Source organism: Scophthalmus maximus, chromosome 2 (assembly GCF_022379125.1).
Source record: "Scophthalmus maximus strain ysfricsl-2021 chromosome 2, ASM2237912v1, whole genome shotgun sequence".
NCBI lineage: Eukaryota > Metazoa > Chordata > Actinopteri > Pleuronectiformes > Scophthalmidae > Scophthalmus > Scophthalmus maximus.
The window spans coordinates 12909134-12922500 of record NC_061516.1 but is presented as its reverse complement, the minus strand read 5'-3'; the positions used below and the strand labels follow the sequence as shown (position 1 = coordinate 12922500).

The 13367-nt window shown below is 44.3% G+C and overlaps 1 protein-coding gene across 3 annotated transcripts in view; it reads right to left on the bottom strand.

Annotated features, from left to right (window-relative positions):
• The window catches only part of LOC118301359 (roundabout homolog 2), a 108926-nt gene that overhangs the window by 11162 nt on the left and 84397 nt on the right, over positions 1-13367 (bottom strand). For all 3 annotated transcript variants that reach the window (XM_035626791.2, XM_035626789.2, XM_035626790.2), the window contains 10 exons: positions 12183-12264; positions 11889-12054; positions 11408-11574; positions 11194-11315; positions 9712-9943; positions 4526-4650; positions 4248-4419; positions 2792-2968; positions 1453-1479; positions 1201-1240 (listed from right to left, as the gene is read on the bottom strand). In XM_035626791.2, the coding sequence (XP_035482684.2) occupies positions 1201-1240; positions 1453-1479; positions 2792-2968; positions 4248-4419; positions 4526-4650; positions 9712-9943; positions 11194-11315; positions 11408-11574; positions 11889-12054; positions 12183-12264 (1310 nt within the window). The remainder of the gene's footprint in view (positions 1-1200; positions 1241-1452; positions 1480-2791; positions 2969-4247; positions 4420-4525; positions 4651-9711; positions 9944-11193; positions 11316-11407; positions 11575-11888; positions 12055-12182; positions 12265-13367) is intronic.

The following is a 13367-nucleotide window of genomic DNA, read 5'->3' as shown; positions in this document are numbered from 1 at the left end:
AATTTACATTTTAAATTGAGAATCATGGACAGCCCCTGGCAGATCAGCTACACTGCTGCACCGTCTCCATGGCAACAGCGACGGCAAAAGCCCATTAGCCGGTTTAGGAGAGCTACCGTGTCATTTTGTCTTAGTGAAATACAACAGTCATGAAAACAGGCTTTGACTCCAAGGTAGCGAAGTTGTGGGTAGCAATTCAAGGAAAAGAAAAAAAATAAGACAAATTACAACCACATTGTTTCAGTTGCTATATAAAAAAACAAATGGAAAAACACGTTCGCATGCCTCATGCATCCGGTTTGCATATGTTTACTTATCATGCAGCTACACAGTGAATTTCCCACTGAGCCTGATTCGCCGAGTGCCAAGGGAATTGTTCACAGCTGACTTGGTGATGGCTCAAAGGTGTTCAAACAATTATGTCAATAATTCCTCCCCCCCCCTTTAAAACACACTAGCATGTACATACATTTGCATACAGGAACACATGCTGAGAGCAACACAGCAGCACACACATGTACACATTCAGCGTCGAGGAACACGCTCATGCGTGCAAAAAAAAGGCGAGAAACTGTTTATTTTTAGTCCATCACTTGCAACATTTGCTCTGGCTCTGGGCTTATCTGCTTGCTTAGGTGTGACAAACAAGACGGAGAGGAACAGGGAGGAATAAAAAAGAAAAAGGAAGCAGAAGACCTCCCTTCTTTCACTTTCTATGACGCCTCTTCCTCTTTCTCTACACCTCGATATTCAGTGGATGCAAAGGTGCAGTAGGCTTCACGGTGGGAGGCTTGAGCTGAGTCTCAAGGTCCAACAACACTTAACCAACCCCTCAACATATGCAAAGCTTCTTTCTTTTTTTTTAAATAGCACATTCATCACCTCTCCCCTCCTCCAACGACCTCTTGCTCTGCCGGCGGCCTCAATTGAACCGAGCCAGCAGATAAAAAACAGCGGCCACCTGCATTAATTGGTAGCCCTCACGTCAAAAGAGTGATTAATGATTTCATCAGGTGCATATCACACACCGATATGAGTGAGCTGGCGTTGTACTGGAACATCTAATCAAATCCAAATGATCAGGCATGTGTCACCGAGAAAGCAGGGCGAGCAGCAGTTTCTGTGGCACCACAATGTCAGTGGGAAAGCTCACGCCTCGGGGTTTCCTTGGATATTTTCATATTTTATTTAAATTCTCACCTTCCATTCCTGATCAGGCCTCGGTCTCTTTGGAAAGTCACTTGTAGAGGAAAGAGGGAGGACAGGGGGAAAAAGAAAATTAAACTGCAATTAATTTGTCCGAGACTGTACAATGCCATCATCAGTTTGAATGACGTGTCGCGTTATTGGCGACAGAATGTGGGCGGCGAGTCACTGTGATGTTCTAAAATATAATTCAACACAACACAATTCACAATCTTAATTAGAATTCACAATGTATTCTTGACATACCTGCGCGGGTAAAGGTGAAGGACTGAACTGCAAATACAAAAGACAGGGGAAAGTGTCAGGTATATATAATATCATACGATAACATGACAAAGAAATGTAATTCAGGCTTGTTACTTTACAATGCAATCATGATAGAAAGAAAACACTAATACCAGCAAACAAATAAAACTTGAATGAAGATTGTTGGGGTTTTTTTAAATGTGAAATGTAAACATAAATGCACATCTTTTCTGCATTGTCTACTCTGTAAAACAAAAGTTTTCATATCGGTGCATATCAGCAAAACAAAAAACATCGCCGACACCAACGTGTCTGGAAAAGTCTCATATGGGCCAATTTTTATTGGCCAACTGATAAATCCGGTCAGACTCTAGTGCTCATAACAAAGGCTGGAATAACTGTCAAGAATCATCATGAAGTATAAATTAATAATGCCATATTTTCATGCTCAAAGATTGAATGACATCCGCTGTGGAATCATTTAGCTCTCTGATTTTAGCTGGTTTGTTCATCTATCACCAGAAACGTGTCAGCACTGATCAGGTTTTCATGAAAGTTGGGGGGGTAACGTGTTGAACCACTGCATTCCAGCATTTTTGGGAAATTGCACTGATTGTCCCAAGGGTTTAAGTTCAAATGGAGGTGACACCCCTGCCCTGGGGGATCTTCCTCGTCGTCATTTAATACAGTAATTTCTTTTCATACATTTAAGTGTGGAGGTTGTCTTGAAAAGAAAAAAAAGAGGATGTTATATATATATATATTAAATGGTAAATCTCAATGGTAATGTGTTGTTTTGGATTTAAACTCCTCAATTTGTTTGGAGGGAAGGGATAAGAAAAGCAGGACTCAGTCGTGTAAATCCCCATTGAATTAGGAAATCACAGCTCCCACTCCCCAACAATGAAAGCTGCGGTACACATTACGATAATGGCACACAGCTATATGCTTGACTCGCGGAGGGATAAATATTTCATACCCAAACCTAGACACACCACATGTTAATGTGCAAACAACACCAGCTCCGGTCTGATAATGGAAGGGGACGTTAAATTACTTTATCTCGCGCAAACGTATTAGGGTGTTGAGGTGCGGTGCTGATGGAGCTCAGCACAGTCGATGCACATCAGTGCACAGTGAATTAAAATAAATAGGGCCTATTTCCGTCCACGCCGACTATCCTTCCCTTTGTTCTGCATTCCAGCCGGCTCAAGTGGAGTCACATCTGTGACGACATCGGCTCTCACCGGCGTGGCCGAGGGAGAGCGAGTCCTACTGTGCTTTGAGATGCAGTGTTGACGCGGAACCATGTAAATTGATTTTTTAGTTTTTTTTTAACCTGCATAGTTGCTGAGTCCCTTCCTCTTCTTTCTCCTCCAGTACAGCCAGGCACTGAAGCCCATGAGGACAATCCAGCAGGCCCCTCCCAAACCGGCAATGAAGGCCGGTTGCTTCACTACATCCGAGATGCTATTGTTGCCCTCGGATCCTGTCATTATGTCCCTCAGTTCTGCACCTGGGGGCACCCGACACACACCCACACACACACACACACACACACACACACACACACACACACACACACACACACACACACACCCCCACACACACACACACACACACACACACACACACACACACACACACACACACACACACACACAAACACCCACGCATGCACACACAGGAATGAATGGTTAAATGTCACTTTAGCAACATGTGAATGAACAAATGATTGTACTCCAGTAATTGCTGTGAATAAAAATCATTTGGTATAAAAAAAAATGAAAAGACAAGGAACCACTTTCACATTGTCGTCCCCAGCTTATCAGGCATGTTGCACATGCTACCAACATATAATAATATAAGATGATATAAATGGGAAGAGAACAATGAAAATGAAAAAAAAAACATCAATAATCTGTATTACTGTAAGTATTGATTTATTTGGTCTAAATCATTATGCTATTTTCAATTAAAGAATATAATCAATTCTCAAAATATACAGTAGGAAAAAAAGAAAAGAATCAATACTGTATATCAAACCCCCCAGGCCACATGGACCACAGCACAGCCAAAAGATGAGACCATGAATAAACTGAAAAAATAACACGCGCACACACAGAGAAAACTGCATCAGTGCATCCAATATGTCGGCAGAGTTAATCAATTCAGCAGTGCACTTATCAAGTTGAGCTGCAAGACACGAGATTGACAGAGCAGCTCTGACAGAGTTTGATTTTCTGTTGCGGCTACTGTGCTGTGAAATTAGATTCACAGTCTCCAGCAGGAACCCCCTCCCCTCCTCCACCATCATTAAGCTCCGGTCCACATGCCTGTGTTTCCCTTTCTCTGTGCGTTAAGGTTGTTATTATATATCAGTCAAAAGTCACCGATGAAGAGCATCTGGCCCGGGCGCCCATATTGATTCTGGGCTTATATACTCTGCGCATCCTTTAGCTGTTTGATAAGATGTGATAGGCTGATAAGCTCCCGCAAAAAAACCAAAAAAACACTGTCTACTTTGTTAGCGCCAGCTGCCCACATATTGAGGAGGATTATTGATATGGCTAACAGTACTTGGCACCGCGTTACCACACGGCTACACTTAATGAACTGCTATTGATTTCTCAGCAGACATCGGCGTTGTAAAGTGCAATCTTCTTTCTTCAAGTGCGATAAATTGATAAATCAGTTTTCCAGACCCCCAATCTGTGAGGGAGACCTAGGTCCCACATTATGAGGTCCTTTTCATTTGACTCCTGGTTTGGTGTGTGTTTGTGTGTGTGTATTACCCAATATGATGAGCTGGGGTTTGCTCTTGACCCCCACCCCTGCGCTGGTGCCTGCAGCCACCTCCACACGATACTGCACGCCGGTCTGCAGACCCCCAACAACCACTGAACGGATGGTTGCATCCACAGACTTATTGACATGAAACCGCGTTTCGTTGGCCAAACACCAGATCTGACAAAGACAAACATGGCAGACGGAATACATTGGAAGGTGGAACAGTGTATTAACAAAACACTCAGTTTGGTAACATTGTATCGGCTGCAGAGTTAAATTCTACCTTGTACTCCTGGATGATGCCGTTCTGCTGGTCGGAGGGAGGAGGGTCCCATGACACACTGATGGACGTGCTGTTGTGGCTGCCCACTGTCAGCACTGTCACTTGCTGCGGAGGCGCGCTGGGTGCTGGTAGGTCAAAGGGGTGAAAATATTAAAGAAACAAAAGGAAATAAATAAGGAGCGGGAGGGAGAATACAATAATTTAAGAGGGAAATGTATTCATTCCTGTATTTATTTATTTATGTCAAAGTAGGATCAGTCTTACCCACTACCTCAATTCATATTCATACAGCATGACAAGGTATTTTCTAAGCCAGTGTGGCAGATGGCTACCGAAGCACTCTCAATATCACATCTTAATGGTACCCTTTTTTTTTTTTTTTAACAGTAATGCACTGGGACCATCATTATACTGAATTTAAAATAGCTGTACTGTATATTACTGACATCCTACATTATGCACACACACACCAAGCCTTTGGGGTCCAAATTGTGCTTTACTAATTGCTTGAATGAAAACGTTTCCGAGCAGACCAGAAAGTTTAGATATGAGTGAATTTCCTCTGCCAAGAAAAAAATGGCTAGGCCAAGTAGCTAACATCATCATCTTCCATAATGGATTGCCACCATCACGACCACATGTAAATGCTTCCAAAGTAGAGCTATTCAATTTTTGCATATCTTGATGATGTGAGAATCTCTGTGTCCTGTAATGAGGGTTTTGACACGGTTTTGTCGACAGAAATGTGGAGTTATGGCTCACGGTGCCAAATCCAAACCTCCCTCTCTTAATGGGTCACTTTTTTAAATGTTCCAAACTGGCTCGATAACCTGTGAGGACAGATCGGAGATTAAAGGAGACTGCAGGGCGGCAGGAGGTAAAGCGCCATATCCATGCGACTGTGCAAATCATCCCCCCTCTCGCTGCAAAAGAGCGCTCTGGGCACGCGGTTCTCTTATGATTCCCATTAAAACGATCATTATGCTCAGTCTGAGCGAATAAAATAAGTACTCTGAATCCAATTAAAGGAGCTGCAAAATAATAATGCTATCTGCAGTGGATCAACAGTGCAAGGAACGCCACCAGAATGCAGAAAAGCCAGAGCAGGTGGGCCACGGCGGCGGTTGTCTTGTTCGCCACCTGGCCAGAGAGGAACATGGATGGTATGACTTGAATTCTGCAGATGGACTTGTGTTGGGAAAATGGCGGGCGAGAAATGAAATAAACCTGTCTGCAGCGTGTCACAGAGGCAACCGCGAACCGCGTTGACAGTGTATGTATGGAATGATTTCATCTAATGAAGCCAGGTCATATCACGAGTACAATAAAGAGTTTCTGTGCCAGTCCTGAGACTGACAACTTGATAGCTCCCCTACATCTGTCGACTCACACACAGTGAGTAGTTATAGATTTTTTCGAGTAAGAAAGATGAAACAAATCCCCCACAATGATATAACTTGTTTTTCAAAGAGAGGCTCGAAGCAGACACTAAATGTCGGCAAAATATTTGACAGCCAGGAAGTACAAAAGGAATCTATTCAGCCGTGCGAGATGCAGTTTATTTTTATTGCATTTAACAAATTGACTCAACCTAGTTTAAGGGTGTCTATATTCTGCCATTTAGACCATATCATGTTTTTTTAGAGCTATTACTGTTAAACCAAGTGTCACAGATGTACTGTCTCAATATTGAAGCGATCATCATTCTCAGCAAGCAAAATCAGTTATTTTAAAGACGGACCAGCCCAAAATAAAACCATAAAAAAAATTCATGCCAAATTCAATCTGGCATAGATATAAATAAACTGTTTCAGAAGGAAGCCAACTTCTTTTAGGATGTCTTGGAAAAACTATATTTTTTTCTACAGTATCTGGTTCTGTGGTTTAAACTTAAATCATTAATTAAATCTATTGAGTCAGAAGAAAAAAAGATCTGATGGAGCAAAACTTATTCAACGTTTGTTTGTCAAGATATCAGACTTTTGCAAAGGCGCAGGGATGCAGAATAATAGCTGTGGCTTGAAATTGAAAAAAAAATTAATAAAAAGGTTTTGTAGTATAAATTGCACATCTGGACAGTCACCACAATCCTTGGGCTTAGGCCAAAAGCTTTAAATATATTTAAAAAATCATGTTAAAAAGACAGTGAGGAAAAAACATAATTTCACTAGCGGCAGTTAAAAATTCCATATCAATATGTGGTTACACTTATTTAGGCGTGCTACTTCCCGAATACTGCTCACTGCTGCAAAACAGTTCAACAAACAAGAAGTAAAAGTGCAGGACTGATGCATCCCAATTACCTCTCCCTATGCTTGCTTGCTTCATATAATTTCCATAAGCCAGGAGGGGGCATAGAATATATTAGCAGCTGTTACATTGTGTTTGTGGAAATTGAAAGAATGAATAATAATAAAATGAGAGGCTCAGCGAATTGGGAGAGGGGACTTACAGAGATCCTGTAATGTGACCACAGTGACTACTGAAAAATGCGTTCAGTTTCACATGACTTCACACTCACATTATCTTAAAACTGTATGTGCTGTATGTGTTATTTGTTTACAACTGATGTGAATGCACCGTCGAGGTAGTGACCTCCAGTTTTCAAAAAGTTGTTTCGTTGTTGCTGTTCCAAGCAAACTGACGGAGCCCGCCCACTCAGTCAAGACTTAACGTCGGGAGGAGTCAGAGAGCATAGAGTGTACTTCTGCAATTCCTCTACAGTATGTATGAAGGAAGAATCCCTGAAGATGAATAATGGCTGAGGTACCGGTAATGACTCTGGGCGTCATCACAACAAATGGTCACAACAGAGGAAAAAGGTCAAAGAAGTCATAACGTGACTAATGCTAATACTACTGGTAAGACTGATGAGCGCGGTAGATAAGAGAGTAATTTGAAGTAATTAATGCTTCCGACGGCTCAGGGAACATTTCAGCCTTTACTCACAGCTATAGTGCAATTACACGAAAGGCACTTAAGCTGCCTAATGTCCTGATATAGAGGATGAAAAGTGATAAACACAACCTGTTATGCAAATGGTCGGCGCAATTAAGCTAATTCATTCATGATTTGGCAAACATTTCTATGTCAACATACCTTTTTCCCCCATATAACACGTGTTAACTATCTGGTGGGATCAGGAATCTCTGGTCCTCACAGGACGGTCTTGTCTTTAATTATCGCAGATCCCCCCCTGCCTTGGTCTCATAACGTCAGTCCATCCTCATCTTAACGGCTGGACCTGCCCGGGTAATTATGTTAGCAGCGAAATATAATTTCCTTTGATTTGCCATCAGCAGTGGTGGAAAGCCAGAGCGTCCCATGGACGACGATGACGTCATGGAGCCAACTGCCTCCGGCCACATTGCTCACAATGGAAAACTCATCTAAGGGTTGCAAGGCTCATTAATCTTGACACACAATCCCCCCCGCCCCCCATGCAGTGAGAAGCATCCGCTTCTCTGACCTCTGAGACCCCTTGAGATGCCCTCTGCTAGGGGTTTTCACATAGGCAGTGGCACATTCCCAATCTACCTTTGATGGATAACAAGTGATTTTCCCCTTTATAATTCCGCAGAGCAGCACATTTCCAGACTCGTACATTTCGGTAGACCCAGCAAGTTTTTTTTTTTCTTGTCCCCTGACGCCTTGTTTCCAGGACCCAGTAGTAACAGCCCATGCCCAGGTCTGCAGGGACCTCCAGTGATCCTATGTGGCATTTTAATTGGACTCAGTGAGGTGAGTTTCTCTTTGTTCACCGATTGCATCCCCCGTTCAAAACGCTTTCTGGAGCCTCCCTTACTGGGAGGAAGAGGCCGCACCGAGAGCCTTTCATGATCAGGCACTGCGGTTTGCTTTTAAATGAATGCCTTCACCGTGATTACCTCTCAGTGCAAGCCATGTTCCACACAGTCCCGTCCCCGTCCCCCCATCCCAACCATCCAGCAGGCACAAAACAACGTTTGTCAACTAAGCAGGAAAGTTCATTCTGGACCTTGGAGATTGCAGTGTGACAAAAGCATCCCATCTCGAGGGCTCCTGTCTCGCTCCTGTCACACGGTCTACAAAAGGGGATGAAGTTGGTGTTGGATTTGTTGCCATGAGAGCTCAGCAGTTGTTAAGGCATCATCTGTCCTGTAGCACTTTGAGGAAGTCTGGGTAATGATGTAGTTCTTCCATGAAAAGAGCTAGTAAGTGGACATTTAGTTGGAATTGTCCAACTACTATTTCAAAGTTCAAGAACGAACCATCATAAATGATTTCTAAGCAAATACAGATGATGTGTCACAAGAATTCGGTGGGTGAAATTATAACAGCTTCTTATGTCGATAATAATAATGATCATACGCTAACTCTATCTGTTGAGAAAGACCATGTGGTTGAAAGCTCCACACAAAGTCGTTGAGCCTTATTTTTAAATCAATATTTCCTTAATCATTGGCAAAATAGCGCCATTAAAGGGATTGATGTTGACTCTGATGGGAATGAGTGAATTCTTTTGATACAAATAGCATCGCTGACGGGATCAAGGCTATAATTAATCAAATCATATGGCAGGTTGTCTAGCTGTCTAGTGTGCCACAAATAAAGGTATGGCACATTAATTCAAATTAAAGTTAAGAAGAATCAGCAAGCTGATCAACTGACATGTACGAAAGGACGGCAAAGTAGACACACAAAGAAGTGTTATCACTAATAAAGCTCAATGGGAGATGAAGATTGTGTTAGTGAAGGTGGGGGGTCATATCACAGAGGTCTGGTTGGTGTGAGACCGAGACGTGGCAGCGGGGGGGTCCACAGAGGAGCAGAGAGAGAGTTGATCTAATGTCAAAGGAGACTGTTTCTGCCGCCCCACCCCACCCCCACCTCTGCCCACCAACCCTCAGAGGCCTGGGCTTGTCACGGACCCCCACTGCGCTGTCTGGTAGACCTGTTTTCACACACAGGGGACATGGCACTCCCGCAATATGCGTGCGTGGGCGGTTGTACTTGAAATGCCATTATCCATTAATATCTAGCCATGAAGCCTTTACCAACAGCAGCTAAATAAGAAAGTAGGAGGGGGGAATCATTTACACAAGAGCGTCCGCTCATGCATATGTAACCGAATCTTACATTTCTTGCGACACTAAGTCGGCCGACAAAATTGATTTTTTGTTGTTGTCTACGAATCAGTCGCTTACATTCCTCCATGGTGCGTGCCGTCATGGATTCGCTGTCTGCGCCCTGGAACTCGTTGAAGTACGGCCGCACTTTAATCTCATAGACGATGCCCTTCTTCAGGCCGGAGAGAGTTATGTCTCTCTCTGAGGCGACCTTCAGGTCCTGTATCTGCCACGGCCCTGGCGAGGGCAGCCCTGACGTTTGTCGGTAAAGAACGCGGTAGCCTTGAATGAACTGTGAGGGGTTCTCCACCTGAGAGGAGAGGAAAGGAGATGGAGGAGAGAGAGAGAGTGAGGGGGATGAAGACATTCTGTGTGGTAATGATGTGGGAGGTGTCACATATCTGTGTGTAAACTGCTTTGGAGCCGCGGATCAGCATTCGGTTTGTGCCCTCTCTCAGCGACAATGCACGCTTTGTTAATCTCACGGTTTAATTAGCAGCAGAGGGGCGAGAAAACCATACAGAGACAGTTGTTGGGATATTTGCCACAGCTAAAGCAGCACCCATGAGCCCTCAGTCCTTCAGTCACGACTCCAAATAGACGGGGCATTTCAAGGGAAGAGTAAAATATGTAACAGATGCAACTCATAGTAATGGCTTGTTAACAGGGACAGAAGCAAGGAAAAGCTTTCACGTGATATAAAGCAGCTGTTTATCATCAGACCAGTCAAAATATATCATATCTTTTCTCTCCATCCTCCCCCTTCCCCTCTCTCTCTCCCTCTCTCTGTAGCCCCAGTATGTATGTTAATAACTAAATGATTTGGGCATCTAAGAGCTTTATGCTTTAGCCTTAGGCTCAAGCCTTAGGCTCTAGTTTGATATGATGTTGGGATTGAGCGTACAGATGCCACGGTGCAACGGTTACAAGTTGTTGAACCAACACCCCCACTGGAATCGAGCAAGTTCTTGATTGTCAAATCTAAGTTTATTGAAACAAAACTTCACATAAAAAACCCACAAATGGAGTCGGGTGAACAACTTCCCCATTCAGAACGGGCAGGAAATGCAGGCTTGCCCCGTCACTGCGTCGGTCTAATGGCAGCATTACAGTCCGTGGTTGTCGCAGTGACAAGCGTGAAATAGCAGACTGGTGTAAAACCCATCCACGGTGCGTCATTAACCTACAGCAGCAGGCAGCCGGGACACCTTGCCAACAGACAGAAATAACATTTCCCAGATAAAGAGCTGACAGCAAACTAACTCCGGTAGCGACACGTGTGGCACCTAATGGTGATGTATTTGTCCTGAATGGAGGCATTAGTCTTGATTCCTGCATCATCACAAACCATTCTCAATTGATGGAGCACCAGCTGTTCGGTCTATAGCCGCCCCATAATGTTTACTCTGTGTGTGTGTGTGTGTGTATGTGTGTGTGTGTGTGTGTGTGTGCCAACTATTCCAAAACACAGTGGCATGCACGTCTCAATCAAGCTTAGGCAAAATTGCTTGCTTGCTCTGAGGGTGATATTAGCCTTTTTCACACATTATGAATACTCACTGTCCATGTGACCTGCACCGAGGTAGAGCTAAGGACCACGGGGTTGTGCATGCTGACCAACACGTCGCCCAACTCCTTCTGCACGCGGCGATGGTCCACTCCCTGTGCTGTGGGACTGATGTCTTGGAGGGAGGAAGAGGAGGAGGAGCACTTAAGAGTGGAACAGGGACCCTCATCACTTACAATACGTTACCTGATATACTTATTTCTGTACCTTGTGTTCGGACAGGCTCGGACATGGGGCTGGGGTTGCCGAGCCCCTGAGCATTAACTGCCCTGATGATGAACAGGTAGACAGTATTGGGTCGGAGGTCCTTGACTGTATACTCGGTGGTCTTGACGTGGTCCGCCACTGTCTGCCAGCTGTTACTCACTGACTGCCTGCAGAAAGAAAAAATTAATCCAATCAGCTGGGAGGAATTTTTTTCATTGCGATACAAGAAACTATATATTGGGGGCAACACCAGTAGGCTGTGGTCCTACCGAACACCAGTGGGACTGGGAGAATCGTTTGCAAAAACATTTTTCACTTAAGTGAATTGTAAAAGAGTAAAAGATAACCCTTCAAGACAAGAATTGTCTGCTCGATAACTGCCCTGGCTCGCTTGAGTGCCCCGAGAAACACCCACATCTGTTTTCGCCACAAAAGTTCGGGGTCGCCGAACGTAGCCCGAGGCCCTAGGTCACAGACGTACCCGAAGGCCTCAATGACATAGGAGGACACTGGGGAGCCCGCCTCTGGCCCCGGTTCCCATGACAACGAGATACTGCTCTTGGTAACATCCGTGACCTCTGGCTTGGAGGGAGGCCCCGGGAGGGCCGTCGCATTGTGAGACATGAAGTCGACGAGCTCGCTGGAGTCTGACAAAGGAAGAAATGCGGAAAGACAAAATGAATACCTGCAAGAAGCAAAGGATATTGAGATAATTTGTGCCACATGCAACACTGCGATAGTTTTCATATGATTTTTTTTCTATATTGAAGCAGACCTCTGACATCCAAGAAGGCACTCCACGATGTCTCTCCACTGGAGCTGGTGGCCACACAGGTGTACAACCCCGAGTCAGACAGCTGGGGGAAAACAGATTACGACATTTTCTTTTAATGTTCAAACAAACTCTATTCACTTGGCAGCCTGACGGCTGTAATAGCTTAAAAGGGCCTAAAACCTAGACTGTGATCTCCGCTGGACAACGGTTAAATCAAAGCGGCGTTGCCCTTTCCCATGAAAATGGCCCATAAAGATTTTCTCTGCTCATCCGAATAACACAAAGAGCCTGCTGCAGCGCCGTGTTCGACCGAAGCCAATAACCTCCGTGACTCTGATCCCGGGCGGATTCTACAAGCGCTTACGTCAGTCCGGGCCCTCGAAGGTGGTTCACAGCTCGTAGTACAGTGAAAAAGCATTAACCTCCGCTGGCCTGCATTTGGCTCGAGAAAAACCCGAGAGTGGATGACGGGAAATGAAAAAGCCAATGAAAAAAAATAAATAAAAGAGCCTGGTAAGAGCTTACATTAATTTTCTTAATTGATTTCCTCCAATAATAGTTGCCCTCCATTCCCAGAGTCATCAACATTATCATCGTCAGTGCTGACACAGGAAATAAAGGAGATATGACACTTCTATTTGGTATTGGCAGGGCCTGAGGAGTTCCTCACAACTATGCTATCTCTCATGAGAGACAGTGACACGGAGAGACCACTTTGACACAGTGACAGGACACTGTGTAGCGCACTTCCTCCATTATATTAGCCCCCGTAGACTCCGCTTGCTGCCGCCTGTCCTTGAGACCTTGAGACTAGCCTAAATAGCACACTTTAACGACTTATGAAAAAATCAATACTCACTAGTCATCTTTTAAAAGCTAACTGACTGCTGTTGTCCATTTGGATTCCGTTCGACTGACAGCGGCTGGCAGATTCCTGCTTTGCATGCCACGGAAAACACTCGACAATGTGTATTTGATCTTTTGTTTTTGTATCTACGTGCGCACATTAGATGCGGATCCCTCTTTTTTCATGGCGGTTTTTAATTGACGGTGCACTGAAAGGTAGGTAATCAAAGTAATGCAACACAGATAAAGTGTCCATTCCACTAAGGAACAAATGATATGCGGCTCTGTATTCATGTAGAAGTTGCAGGTTCGTAGAATGAGAAAAGCGTGAACGGAAAG